This window comes from Physcomitrium patens, chromosome 21 (assembly GCF_059467195.1).
Source record: "Physcomitrium patens ecotype Gransden chromosome 21, ASM5946719v1, whole genome shotgun sequence".
NCBI classification, from domain to species: Eukaryota; Viridiplantae; Streptophyta; class Bryopsida; order Funariales; family Funariaceae; genus Physcomitrium; species Physcomitrium patens.
In genome coordinates, this window is record NC_143430.1 from 6,977,030 (window position 1) to 6,992,458 (window position 15,429).

The following is a 15,429-nucleotide window of genomic DNA, read 5'->3' on the forward strand; positions in this document are numbered from 1 at the left end:
TATTCTCACTTAAATTTTTAAACTTTGAACTTTAACTTTTGAATTTAATATTTAACTTTAATTTTTAACTTTTAACTTTAACTTTTAACTTTTAATTTAAACTCAAGTTTTTATTCTTATTTGTGAATCAATAAGAAAAACTTAATTAATTACTTTTATCTTTTTTTTGTGTGGTGAATTTCATCTAATATTTTAATTTAATATCGGTAACCATTGTTTGGAAGGCGCTAATTTTAATTGAATTACAAACATCCATATTTTAATTAACCTAACAATTTCACAATTGGGGGTTCTTCCATTCTACCTCTTGAACTCATTGTGTAGTATTAAATCCATAGAGTGGTGGATTTTAGGCTTACACTTTTATCTTTTTATTCTTAAAATTATTACACCACAAGAGCTCATTTCAAGTCCTGCTCCTAATATATTTCATCTACGGGTGTTTGATTGCCATGCTTAGATTCCAATACGAGAACCTCAGTAGCATACTATTGGAGCTCATTGACAAGAAGGCATATATGTTGGGTTTGATTCATCAAGCATTATTCACATTGTTGATCCATCAATTGGCACATTATTATGTACACGTCTTTAAAATTGTTGTTTTGAAGAAAATGTATTCCCATCTCTTCAAAGAAGAGTAACTTATCAATAAAAAAATAGAATACTTATATTTAGAGCATCAAAAATATTTACAGTAAATCCTAATCTTAGAATATCTTTGGCTAAAACTGAAATTACTAAGATTTTGTATCTAAAACAAATCACAAATGAAACACTTGATGGCTTCAATGATGCGCCTTTGATTACAAGAGTTTCGATTAATAAGGCTTATAATGCACTTGCTCAAATTGCAATACTACTAACTAATATACTTCAAGTTATAATATAAAAAACTAAAATAGCTTGTGGACCAAATAAACAACCACATAAAAAAAATATATATAATATTTACTAATTTTGGTATTATTTTTGTAGAAGTTTTTACTAAACCTATAGAACCATCAATTATTGATGATATGTTCATGCAAATTATATCTTCATCTTATGCAATAAAAAACCTTGAAAATAGGAAGAATAAATCAATTTGAATATAGAATTATTTCTTTCTATATTATGCTATAAACAACATTTGGAATAGACCATCTATTACAATACATGAATAATTTGCATGCATGATTGTAGAAGTTCTTTTTTGCAAGAAAGAGGATCTCAAACCTCAAACCATCGAAGAAGTGATGTGTCGCTTTAATTGGTTATAATAGAAACCTACCATCAAAGAAAAATATGTCTCTTTACATAAGAAGAAAGTCTTTGGTCTAATTTCGGACACTCTTATATCTTGCCATATCGAATATAAAATAATATTAGTACATAATCAAGATGTTAAGTTTCAAATAACTTGCTATAAAGCTTGTCTTATTAACGAAGAATTTATCCAACGATTTGGCATTGATTATGAATCTACATATTTTTCAATCATGGATTCAATTACATTCTAATATATTATTAGAATGGTAGTTCATGCCACTCTTAAGATTTGTCTCATGGATGTAGTAACTACGTACCTATATGATTCTCTTGTTGTAAATATTTATATGAAAGTTCTACTTAGTTTGAAAATAGGAACTCCAAATTGACTTGTTCCAAGATAATATTGTAGTATTAAATTACACAAGGCCTTGTATGGTCTAAAATAATTTGGACGCATGTAGTATCAATATTTTTAAGATTATTTAAATACAAATAAGTTCGTAAGTCATCCACTAATCCTTTATTTTTTTAATCAAACAAGATAAAATTGATTTTATAATTATTGTTGTATATGTTAATGATCTTAACCTAATAGATATTAGATCTACATGTATTGCACCTATTAACTTATTTATTTGTGAATTTGAAATAAAAATGCTAAAAAAAAAAAAAAAAAAAATCTATATTGGTCTTCAAATTAATCATCTCATAGATGATAGTATTTTTTTTTCTACCAGCTAATGTATATTAGACAAATCTTGTGGAGATTCAACATAATTGATGTTTATCTATTGTCAATACTAATAATTGGACATGATTATGATGGTAATGATCTATACCATCTATATAAGGAAGGAGAAGAAATATTAAGAGATTAATATCAATACCTTGCAGTGGTTGGAATACTTTTATATTTAGCCACATCTACAAAATCAGATATTACATTTGCAGTTAGTGTTCTTGCAAGACACAGTGTATGTCCAATACTACGACATTAGAATGGCATCAAACATTTATTACATTATTTAAAAGGCACTAAAGATTTAGGATTATACTACTTACGATCTACAGATCCAAAATTGGTTGAATATTTTAATACATGATATAAATCTGATATTATAACAACTAAATTTCAAACAAGCTATGTATTCTTAAGACATGGAGCTATAATATTATGGAAATTAGTAAAACAAATTATAACTACAACTTCATCCAATCATGTAGAAATTATTGCTTTACATGAAGTATCTCGAGAATGTATTTAGTTGCAATCAATCAATAAATTCATTCAAACAATCTATTGACTTTCATATGATGTTTCTCCAACTATCTTATATGAAGATAATAGTGCTTGTGTTGCACAAATATAAATTGGTTTCATTAAAGGAGATAGGACAAAGCATATTGATCCAAAGTATTTTAGTTATACCTATGACTTGATTACTAATCAAGCACTTAAAATCAAGAAAATTGAATCTAAAAACAATCTTCTTGATTTTTTTATCAAAGTTCTTCCTTTATGTAACCATCACCAACTTACTTATGGCATTGACATGTGATGGCTTATTTTTCTTCAACAAAAAAGTTAATGAATTCTTTAAATAATTAAAAAAAATGATGTATTCTTTTTCCTTCATCTATGATTTTGTCATTAAATATAATAAGGTTTTCTTAGATAAGATTTTTTTAAATAAGGTTTTAATGAGGCAACAACTATTGATTTCACAAGATTATAGAAAAGTACAGATCATAATCCTATGCAAATTTCATGTTATATAAATATTATGATGAGTGAAAAGAAGTGTTGAGAGCATTAAATATAGTCAGCCCTCTCTATAATATTTACTATAGTTTATAATAAATACTGTAACTATAGTATTTGGAATGTAGTGGGAAGAAACTATTTATCTTCTCTTTTCTCTTTGTATACAAGAGACAACCACATCAATATACAGATAAGAAGAAGCTCCCTCTTCTTCTAAACATGAGAGTATGTGTGCATTACTTCCAACTACTCTTGTGTCTCTCAAAACATTCTCAACATAAGCAAAGGTATTTTACTTCTGGTTGATGGAATCTCGGTTCTCACGCAAAGTTTACTGCAATCTGATCCGAAGAATCCCCGTTTCTTTCATGTCCCACAAATTAGGAAGCCGTTAGAGCACAGTAACGAACCCGCTTATGTGGTGAGGATCTAGGAAGAATATTCCCTGTCCAGAGTCGCGCCGTTTCAGCCAGCACCACCTGTGGCAGAATAAAGCCTGTCAGACTTTATCATTAAAATAATAAATACAGAGATTATTATTCACTGAACTATATCTTGTTATTACAGGATTCTTATACCACACCTGGACTGTTCAGGTTCCAGTTCACATCTACGTCTCCTTGTCGTCAATCATCTGCAGGGATGAACGATTAGTCGGTGCTTGTGACCAAACGGTCTTTGAAGATTTTCAGGATTTAATTGATTTCGATTTTGAAGAATTGAGGAACAAGTATCCCCCTACCTCTCATTGATTGTTTCATGTTTAATTTCTGGTATCTCACCAAGCTGAATAGAGCTCACGATTCGCGGCATTTACTCTCCACATGTTTATTTTCTTGACGGTTTTTGTGATGAGTATGTTGAGCGCAAAGTTGGCCCATTTTGCAGAGATGACGCAGTCGATCAGGGTAGGGCTTTCGCAAATGGCCTCATGGGATACAGTTCACCTGATGACGAACTTTCAATCGTCTCTGCCCAACATGAGATGAGCAACTCGTAGTTGAACCGTCACCTGCAATCACCGACTCCGGTCCCGAAAGTCCTTAAGCACTCAGGTTACTGTAGTCTCCTTCAGCAGTTTCGAATGCTTTAATGTGAGTTTACAACGCGTCACCTTTTTATAAATCGGTTTGAGGTCTGCGTAATCCCAAACTATGATGGGTGGGGAGAACCCAAGCTACAAGACCTGCTCGCTAGCAATATACTACCCGCTGGACGACGCCACCAGGCACGACATTCGATTGATGTCCCTCACAGAGATTTTAGCTTCATTGAATTTCCTTACCACTGCAATTGGCCATGAATTTCAGAGCAGTAGATTCGGGTTGATGCAACGATGTTTCTGTACTTACTCTAAGAAAGTTAGGATATCTTAACATGAAAACTGTGATTGTAGAATGCTCGCGACAGAGATGATGAGTGAGCATTTGTCTCGAAAGACGATGGTTGTACCGCTAGGATACGTGATCATCTTCTCGTGCAGGTGGAGGAAGAATCCAATACCTACCTTTCCACCAAATCTAGTGCACGCTTGAAGTAGTGAAATAATTTTAGCATTGTTGCCATTTCGAGAAACGTTTGCTCCCGCTGCGGGCAGAGGTGTAGTTCTTTCAACATGCAGCATAACGAGCTCTTACACCAATTGCTGATCGAGTCTTCAAAGTATGTGTTGGAAGGCTAACCGTGTTACAATTAGTTTGACATACGTGTACTCTGAATAGTGACACCCCGTCGAGGAGTAACGACCTCTGTGGTTGTTAGAAAACGCTTCAGAAATAAAGACAACTACATAAAAAAGAGCTACAAGAGAGGAAGGATTGTGCTCAATATATTTTGCACAGAAACTAGGGCACTATTAGACCCTCCCTCAAACAGCCTCACCACAATGGCCAAAACTCAACAACTCTTGACACACGGTTTTGAGTCAAAAGATTCAAATAAAATTTGATTTATTGGTGTTTATAGAATATATTTTATGAATAATATTTAAGTAAAATATTTTATGTATTTTTTATAAGATTAAAATATAAAAAAATATAAAAAAATCCATGGTTACTATTCTAATTTTAATAGTAAGTTTGGTTCATTTAAATATACAATCTTATTTGATAAAAGTATTAGAAATGTAGATATTATGTTTAGCCTAATCTCCATTATTCACAATTAGTCCTTCATGAGCATAATAGTTCACAACATAACTTAGTTTTTGTCTGTTTGTCCAAATTGTTCTCTACTACTTTATAATGACCACAATTTTGATGTAGATTAGTTTAGATTTATGACTTAGAGTTACTACATAATTAATTATATTCATTTTAGATGTTTATTGCATTTCTCTCCACAGTTTCAGAACTTCCATAAGTTTACTTCATTCATTTCTTTACAATAAGATACTTATGTAGTTGTACTTTATCTTAATTTATTTGGATCAAATATGTCTAAGTATTTTACAACATGGTATCAAAGCAAGATTTCCTTCTATTTTGTTTTTTTCTAAGTCAACTTGAGTCTTGTTTGGAAATTAAATCTCAAAATCAATTTTTTTGTTTATTCTTCATATTACTTTTCAATACTTTTTATATTTTAACTTGATTAAAGATTCGATCTTAATTATATTCTATATTATTAATTATTGTCTTTAATAGTTGTAATCATAGAACTTTCTATATTATTTTTTAATCTTAATAAACTTAATAGAATAAACAATTATGCCACATGGAGAGTTTGTGTAAAGATCTTATTCATGCAAGATGACATTTAGGACAAATTTATATTTGAAACATTACATGTTGGTACTATTAATGCTGCTAATAGATTTATTATCCCTAATATTGAAAAAAAAATGATGTTTAAATACCATTCATTTCTTTTGAAAGAAAGAAGACAAAGGTTAAAGCCATTTTTTTTCTTATAGGTGTAATGTATAATAAATTTCTAGCAATTGTCAAGAATTATTATGTTGTCTTGATTATATGCTAGACTCACTTCAAGCAATAATTTGGTAGTGAACGACTCCATAAACAGTTATTGCTTTAAAAACAACTCCAAAATATCATCATGATCAAAGAAACATCTATAGAAGACTACTTCAAATATATTAAGAAACTAATTAATAAACTTGTCAATATCAATGTTGAGATATAACTCATAAAAGTCATGTATATAATTTTACAAGGATTATTTAACAATTGGAGATTTTTTATTTCATAATTTGTATCAAATTTTATTAAAACTCTTTAGCCTACATACACCATGCTTATAGAATGCATGAAAACTAAGGAATATTGAAAGAAAGATTACAATGAAGAAGTATGTGAAGAGACTATTTACATGGCTAGATTTCATATCCAAGGTATATATGTTTATAAATACTATTATTAGGAGTATGTTTATTGAAGACAAGAACATTTAATACATGGTGGTATAGAATAAGATCATGGACCAATGAATACCTATATTTATTGCAATAAAGTAAGATATTAAAAATCTTAGTGTGATTTAAAGCATCTTGACAAAAAATTGTAATTTTTCAATGATAAGTTTCTACCATGTGTTGTCTTAAGGATTGCAATCAAATTCAAGCTTACTTCATTAAAAGTTATGATCTTTGAAAATATTATAAAATTCAATATGAAAAAGGCTACTATATACCAAAGAAGTATATTAAAGCAAATAAAATGGAGTATAATATTGTATATTGGTTTATCAATTATATTGCTTCTAGTTATGTGACTAGAGATTAAAAATTATTAAAAAAAATAAAAAATAAATACTTCTATTGGTATTAATATTATAATTTTTAATAAAATATAATTTAATATTTTTAGAAAATTTTCTTGTATTGATAATAAAGCTTTATCTAATATTTTATATGTGCTTAGTGTATGTTGAAATCTAATGTCTATAGAAAAACTAATTAATGTTAGTTATTCCATTACATTCACAAAAAAATCATGTATAATCTATAATAATAAAAATCTAAGTCAAATTATATTTTCTACTATATTTGATTTACACAAGATTTTTTACAAACTATACAATACTTTGAATCCAAAATTTGCTTGTCTATTCAAAAATATATATAGACCATTTTATTCTTTGATCCAATTGTCACATCTTACTATTATTTAACCTATTAAAAATAATAAAGTTATGTATTTTTTAATTGATTTGCATGATTTATATTATAAATAATTTAGCTATCTCAATAATCAAATAATATATCAAATGAATTTATGTAATATATTCATATTAAGGATGAGAACTTAAAGAATGTAAATAAATAGGTAGAATGTGTTTCAAAGAAAGATGACATATAAAAATGAAAAAATATGTATATTCAAGAAGAAATTAAAATTACTATTGCTTAAGACTTAGAAAGTCAAATCTATAAGAAATTATCAAATTTATTTACTTCTTCCTAACTCTTCTTATTTAAATAAATATTAAGATTAATATGTATGTCTCTAATATGTCATTAGTCTAGAATATAGATAATACATAAGATTCTCAAAGTACAACAAAAAGTAGTTAAGCACTCAAGAATGCATCAAGATTTATTTTCTCAATAATTTATGTGGTGATCAATTTGTAATAGATCTCTTTTAGACAATTTATTTGGATCCAAACATTTCATCTTTATTTTATCTATGCATCTTGTATCTTTCTTAAGAGGATCCTATATTAGATGTCTCTTTAGGCTATTAAGGTTTGTTGTAATCTTTAGATTTATTATTATTATTATTATTACACCTTAGCCATAAAAAATTAAAGTATAAAAATTCATTAAATATAATATGTGTAAATGTGTACTTGCAAAAACCTAGAAAATTCTAAATCAATTCTTCATTCTTTTCACATATAGTTGCATAATGTACACCATTGATGATTATTATTATTTTTTAAAATGAGATTTTAAAACAATTCTGATTGTGCATCTCTCATGGCACTTAATCGACCCAGCATGCAAACTACAGTCGATGAAGTTTGTGATGTAACATATTCAAGCTTTGCCAAATTCACTTGGATTGTTGAGTTGGGTTGACAGCATAAGATCAATTTCAGTGTCAACCGGTGAACCCAACTGGCTTCGAATGCACCTCCTGTGAAAAACTGGCTGAAAATGCCATTGTTGTGGTATAATATGAAAACTGTTTTCATAATATTGTTTCAAGGCATTCATCATTGTAGTTCAGTGTTTGCAGTTCAGCTTCGAGCAAAGCGACGATTACTATGAGCCTGAGGATTTCATTAGAAAGCTGTTTCTGACACAGCTCCTGTGACATCATCTAACCCATGTTTTCATGTTGGTACAGGTATTTTATTCTCTTTTTTACCATCTACATGCTTCAAAAACTGGAGGGGTCCGATACATGAAGTCTATCTAGTTTGAACCTCATCGTATCTAAAAACATGACCCACTTCATTTCGAAAAGTTGGAAAAAACGAATATCCTTCAAAACAGTTATCTGCAGGAGTCTGGTCGAAGATCTTTGGTCGCAGTCCAGTCGAAGTATGAGCACTGGTGAGTCTGCTCATCGATTCGTTAAGAGAGGGCGGTATTACATAGCTGCTAAATGCTGGATTCTTGCCTGCACTGCGAGTATGGGCGGATTATAAAAGGACACTGTCGAATGCGACGGCACTTGGGCTGATTCAGACTGTTCAGATCACCTTCACCTAGGCCACTTGAATCCTTTGTTCCTACTCCAGATGACCATTGCACTGGCCGTTGGCGTTGCTGTAAAACTTAGTGTTGGGGTGCATACATTTACCCTCGCAGCTCCAGTGCCGCTTGCGCTCATTGATGAACCAGTTGTTAATTTGCTTTAGGTTTAGACCGCAGAGTTTTTGCAGGTACTGTTTCTCCATCTCCTGTGTAGAGTGCACTTGACAGTTGGTTAGAACTTCTAGAAGACAAGCAGCGTCATTATTTTAATTGTTTTTCTATGGTGATATCTCCTTAAAATAACTTGGTATGGGCTACTTTAACCATATCGTAACGACTTAAGTTGGTTTTCATCGTTAACAACATTGTTGTAACAACTTTCCCGTGCGAGAGATTAGAGGATGTGCGTACTGAAGGGTAAGGCCAGTAAGAATGGCGGTTGAACCAGTCCTTCAAGATGGAGCGAGCACTGGAAGGCAGCTTCCCTTTCTTGCGCACACGATTGAACTCAGCTTTGAGCTCTCCGATGTGGCGACCATATTTCTTCCTCAGGGCTTTCTTGATCTCTTCGTCAGATGCCATAGGGTCAACAACAACACTCTCGTCTATATCTAAGGGATACATTAAGTTCTCATCCGCCGGCAGGTACAGATCATCGCTGGCTTGTGCTCCGTATTCCATGGGGCCGATGTCGAATCCGTTGTTGTCGTCCTCATCTGGTGTGGCTGCACATGTTTACATAACTTTTCTGTCAAATATTCATTTCTTGAAGTGAACAAGTAGAATAATCAGTGCATTTTTTCTTAAGCAAGTAAAGAAGCTGGATAACTTTTTTGCTTTTGCCCCGACTGCAATGTAGGCACAGGAAAGACCCCGCACCTACATCTTGTAGTTAAGGCAGTTGTGTCAATCATCTTTAGCTTAGACAACAAAAGGTGGAGATATCACGCAAACACCGCCCTAGAATTCAGGTGGGTTCCCATAGATCTACGCAGAAGGCACACTGAGGGCGCAGCAAACTAATTTCCCTTGCCACACTTTCATATGTAGAAAAAAATCCCAATTCATGCAAGAACTACGTCTGATAGCTGGTAAGAAGAATCCCACATTGTTTGGGTTACAGTGAAAAGCTTCATGATGTGCAGCCTGAATAAGTACAGCAGTTTTATATCGATTTAAATATTTCGAATATTTCGGTTCCGATGTGTTCGGCACGGCTGATGGATCAAAGGTAAGGCACCGTTCAAAGTTGATGGTTGTGACCTCTTTCTACAGTCTACGTCCAGTCCGACAATAGTCCTTCACATTAATGTAATGATGATGAGCTCAGTACTCAAAGCAAATTAGAACGTCTTCAGTCCATGAGAACTCCCATCTGCTGTATTTAGCAAGTTAATTCTTCTAGCTGTAAACTCGAGTACCCTACGTCATCTCTGATTGTAACATGTCAAGCTCACTAGTACAACCATTAGTGGTCAAATATTATGGGTGAGAACTCTAGATAATCCTACAACCTAAATTACACTGTGATGGCCTGAACTTATTCTCATTTTTGTGCATAAAATAAATGAAACAGCAGTTTCTAATATTGCTAGAACACTTTGGAGTAGAGAAAAATTAGTATGCATAATTAGAAGATTAAGATTCATGGGAAATTCATCGGGCAACAATATGCGAGGCATAACAAATATCATGGAGGGCGAGGGGGGGGGGGGGGGGGGGGGGGAGAGAGAGAGAGAGAGTTGAAGGAATCGAGGATTGATGGAGATCAGGGTGTCGCTTTTACCGTCAGCCAGTCCAATTGGTTTGGAGATTGCACCATGATCTGTTTCAGGTTTCCATGGGACACTGAATGCGATAGCCTTCTTCCATCCAGTAATTGTCACCGCAATGTTATCACTTGTCATTAGGGAGTCTTATTCTAAGAATTCAAGTCCAGCTCAGATACGGACACTTATCTCTACTTTCTGAAAAGACTTGGCACAATCCTACGCAAAGCCAGAAAAATTTTGTTCCAATAATCACGACGCATTTACAAACCAGCTGACTATGGACTTACTTTCAACGTAGTGGCCGCAGATGCCTTCCAGAGCTTTGGTAGTGCTATCCTTGAACTGCATGAACTTGTTGAAAGGCTCCTCCAAGTCCTCAGCGAATTTAGTGAGCATGTCCACGTATGACCTCTGTTGTAACAGTATAGTGTGAAAAATGCCAGCCTCAGTCCGAAGATACTAGATGACGTTAACTCACATATTCCATGTTGCAGATGGGAAGTTTCAAATCATACGTCAACCTATTGTAGTTTTTCATGGAAAACTTGACAACAACGATGCTCAGCAATTGCCACATCCAGGATAGGTTCTGGGGTAAGAGGGGTTTTAAAGAAATGTTAGTGAATGTGCTCATGTAAGTGGTCCGTGATTGGATTTTCTTACTCATTACGTGCTTTCATATGCAAAGGATGAGTACATAAGAGTGAGAAATGCACCATGAAGTGATCGAGTGCAGGGTCGGTGCCAATTTTCAACGTGTCGCAGTTCTGGTACTGTTGAAACTTCCTCGTCAGGTCATCTAATTTGTTGATCAGACGTCTAGGGGCACCGATCTGCAGCGCAGAGCGAAATGTTTTACGATAGTAAATATCGCATGAACCAATCCTTTGCGGCTTAAATTTACATTGAATCGACATGCCAACTGCATAGTAACACGTTTGACGTCATTACCTTAAAGACTCTGACATGGGCAAGAACCATCTCTGGATAGAAAGGATGATCGATGATCGCAGCCCGTAGTTCTGGAACTTGCTCCGACTCCAAACCCTGTTCAACACAGAACAGCCCACCTTATTACACAATGACCTCAATGCTACGAAATTACTGCTTTGCGAAAGGTAGTATTGCAAGCTATTGCTGCCACTCTAATCAAAGAATTTGACCTGGAGAACTTGCCTGCACATCAGGAACTTCCTCGCTGTCGCTCGAGTGCGCAGACCCAGCCGAACCACTTCCATGTTCCCGAACAGCAGCGTCCGCAGATGTTGTGATTGCCAACAAGAGGTCGGAGGATTTGGGACACTTGAAGGCAATCTCTCGCCGGAATAACTCCATGTCTCGATTTATACTCCCTTCTGATTGCACATTAACCCTACTGCAGGTTCCAGTGGAAAAGTTGCCATTGGTCGCTATGCGAGGAGGTAGTGACAAATACCTTCCTTCATCGTGAATCTCGGTAGTCACGTAGGACATCTGAGTCACAGCGACAGGATTATGGTCCGACGGGAAACATCCCGTTGTGTTGAAAAAATTTGTGTAAGCGTTTGCTTGCGATGAGCTGGAGGATGTGTTGTCGAGGTAATTAGGTTGTGAACACTCGAAGTACACATTGTGCGAGGTGATCAAGCTGGACAGAGCGTCCCCCATGTTCACAGATGCTGTCTCCAGGCGGAAGCTCGGATGCTCCTCCAGTTGGTGCGCGCTGGGCGCCCACCCCGATCCTCTCAATATCTCTGCTGCAAACAGGCAACAGAATAAACTGACGAATTAAAACATTTTCGTCAAGTACGCATTGCATTGATACCATTCAACAATCCAGGTTGGAGCAATAAGTCCTAATCGTAGTATGCATAGTGCATACGACTGCAAACTTGCATCAATTACACACCGTTGCGACAAACGCGCACAAACACTGAACCTCAACGATCAATTCTCGTGAATTCTCCCCCATCACTTCAGACAATTGCTCCTGACAATCACAAGGTCTGGCCACTGGTTGTTGTCCCCCTTCAAACCTCTTCGCAAAAATTAACTGTGTCTGGTTTTTTCTTTTATGACGATCTATATTCTATCTCGAAACCTTGTGAGGCACTCAGCTCACCTTGACGGGATTCGCGGTCAGCGGTGTGACTCCAGAAGTCTCTCATCATGGAATCGGCCGCGTCAAAGAACCTGGGATCACGATGTCCAGGCTGCTGCAGCGTGACCAACTTGCCCACAGACTCTCTATCCGATGACCTGGCCATGATGTTGCAGGTCCAGAACTCGAACCCAGCAAGCAAACAAGCTGATGATGAGAAGAACAAAGTGCAACAGGAAAGGGGGGAGCAATGAAGAAGATGAGGATGAGACAGTGAGGAAGCAAGCACGGAAGCATTGAAAGAGGGCAGGAAGAAGAGACGATGCAATGCTATGCAATGCACTGCAAGAGAGTGTGAGAGAGAGTGAGAGAGAGAGAGGGCTGACTCCCTCTCCTCCTGATCCTGATCTGATGCCTTCTTCCTTCCTTCCTTCCTTACTTCATATCTATATATACAAATATATATATATATATATATATATATCTCCTGCTCTCCTTCTCTCCTCTCCGTCTGTTTGTCTGTCTGTCTCCGGGGCCTCTCTTTATATACCGTCTTGACCATCCCACGCTCGGGTGGTGACAATCACCGTCGCCCCTTCATTCTCACGGCGCCTTCATTCTTCATTCCCCGCACCCTCTGCAAAACCTCCCTCACCCACTCGCCCCTCATTCGTTGATTCTTCTCATGCACCTCGGACTTCATCCCCTCTCTCCCTCCTCTCTCTCCCCCTTACCCACTCATTCACCAAGCAATCCCAACTCCTTCGAGATATATGCATATATTTATTGATTGATTGCCCTCTTGCCTCACTTGCAAGACCAACCTTTTCGGTCATTGCATCTTATTATTATTATTATTATTATATATTGACTACTTAACTCATTTCTTTGGATGTAAGATCTTTTTGGTTATTGCACCTTAATGAATTCAATATGGGTGTTTTTGTGAGAAGAGATAATGTGAAATTTGTGGAAAGTACATGATAATAATGTCTCCTACAAACTTGTATAGGTTTTTAATGCTCTTGTATTTTATTACCATAAGAATTTACTTTAAAACTTTGTTCTTTGTTGCCTATTTGTAACCAATTCAATATGATGTATCTAAAAAAATAAAATTATTTTGTAATTTAAGAGCATGTCTTTATAATTAAATTCAATATGTTGAATTAAATTATATCTAATTGACAAAAATCATATCTAATTTCAATACTCTTGTATGGTATAATGTTATGTTTTCACCTTTGTAGATAAGTGCGTTGCAATTACCTCTTTTGGTTTTATTATGTTCTTATTGTATAATAGAATAGTAATCATATATTCAATTAATAAAAGTAAAAAAGTCAAAAATATTTACTAAAAAAATCAAAGTAATCTACCATATTAGCACTTATTTATCATCATCAAATAAAAAAATTACTCTAGGTATAATTAGTTTTAAAATAATTTTGATATCTATAATTTCTTTTATTACTATCTATAGTTTTAATATGAAGTTTTTGTTTATAATATTATATAATATTATATTAATAAGACTTAATTAAATAAAACTTAAAATTCTTTAGATAATCTTGTTTTATTCTTTGTTAAACTTATCTGTAAGATCATTTTCTAACAATTTATGCAATATTTATTTTACAAAAGAATCTATTCTTTAAAATTCTACAATCTAAAATATTCTTTATATCGAATTCCTTGACTTAAATTATTTCTTTTGAAATTATAAAGATAAGTTTTTTACTTAAGGCAAAATAAGACTAATAATGTTTCAATATAAATATAAAAATATTTGAATTATTTCCAATTAAAAGAAAAATAAAATCTATAAATTAGTTCATTGTTTTATCAAATGTAATTAATGGTTTTCAAAAGCGAGTCAATTAAAGAAGAAAATATATAAGAGTGATTTTTTTCTTGTTTTAATATTAGCTAGATAAATTATGAACTATAGGAAAAAAATTGTGTAAAGTAGTTTGAGGTTGATTATGCTTTTAAATGTATATTTAACTTGGTCACTACTACTAATTTAAAGAACAATTTAGCAATAAGTAGTACAAATTTCTCAATTAAATAGACTAGATCAATTTAATTTTGATATCAAAAAATTTAATCTTTATTACAAAAATCATTTTGTAATGTAAAAAATACGTAAATAAAAAAACTTATGCCTTTTTTTGTAAGATTAAAAAAAAAAAAAAAAAAAAAAAAAAAATTGCTATTGTTTGATTTCAATTATGATCTAATACCAATTCTTAAAAACAAATTTTAAATAATCTTTAAAATACTCTGTATTTGATTTTTTTAGATAATAAGATTTCAAAAACAATTATATACGTATATATACATAATGATATTTTTAAGGTTTTAAAGAGTTATTATTTTCATCCAACAATGTTAACTTTAAAATTTTCTAATTAATCTAAACCTGTGGTACCAAATAATGTAGAAATTTAGACAATTTATTTTTCGGCAGTTGTTTTATCAATTAGCATTACTAAATAATACAACAATCAATTATGATTTTTTTATTTACTTTTAGTTTAAATACCATTCAAGATATGATGTTGAAATCGAAAATGTTAATTTTTTTGTTAAAATCTTGTAGATGGAGTAATAAAAAAATTAATCTTTGAAAAAAATACCAAACATTTATTTTAAACAAAAAAAATGGTAAAAATGTAGTTGAATAAAATTAAGTTATTAGATCTTTTTAATTTTTTATTATTTATTTTATTTATTAAAACTACTTTCACACAAAAAAATTTAAAAATAAATAAATTTAAATAAAATAATTTAATTATAAATAAAATTTTATTTTTAAGTTAATTTTTATGTTATATTATTATTTTTTAAATATATTTTAAATACATAATTTTGTACAAAAAATCAG

The 15,429-nt window shown here is 32.8% G+C and overlaps 1 protein-coding gene and 1 long non-coding RNA gene across 2 annotated transcripts; one reads left to right on the plus strand and one right to left on the minus strand.

Moving 5' to 3' along the window:
- Nucleotides 1-3,515: 3,515 nt before the first annotated feature.
- Nucleotides 3,516-5,848, plus strand: LOC149986738 (uncharacterized). The gene is made up of 2 exons (XR_016499866.1): nucleotides 3,516-3,749; nucleotides 3,908-5,848. It is a non-coding gene; the product is annotated as an uncharacterized LOC149986738 (long non-coding RNA).
- A 2,292-nt stretch (nucleotides 5,849-8,140) lies between these two features.
- On the minus strand, nucleotides 8,141-13,134 carry LOC141044668 (uncharacterized). The gene is made up of 7 exons (XM_073529786.2): nucleotides 12,561-13,134; nucleotides 11,623-12,195; nucleotides 11,411-11,529; nucleotides 11,176-11,292; nucleotides 10,747-10,870; nucleotides 9,099-9,412; nucleotides 8,141-8,893 (listed from the first exon to the last, which is right to left on the minus strand). The coding sequence occupies exons 1-7, from the start codon at nucleotides 13,099-13,101 to the stop codon at nucleotides 8,723-8,725; spliced, it is 1,959 nt and encodes a 652-aa protein (XP_073385887.1). The 5' UTR covers nucleotides 13,102-13,134; the 3' UTR covers nucleotides 8,141-8,722.
- Nucleotides 13,135-15,429: the final 2,295 nt, after the last annotated feature.

What these genes read in the sequence shown, in the direction of transcription:
- LOC141044668 (XM_073529786.2), bottom strand. Translation starts at nt 13,101, where the DNA reads ATGGTCAAGACGGTATATAAAGAGAGGCCCCGGAGACAGACAGACAAA. An exon ending in TGACCGCGAATCCCGTCAAG is followed by an intron (nt 12,196 to 12,560) that starts GTGAGCTGAGTG and finishes GCCTGTTTGCAG; the next exon opens with CAGAGATATTGAGAGGATCG. An exon ending in CTGCACTCGATCACTTCATG is followed by an intron (nt 10,871 to 11,175) that starts GTGCATTTCTCA and finishes CTGTTACAACAG; the next exon opens with AGGTCATACGTGGACATGCT.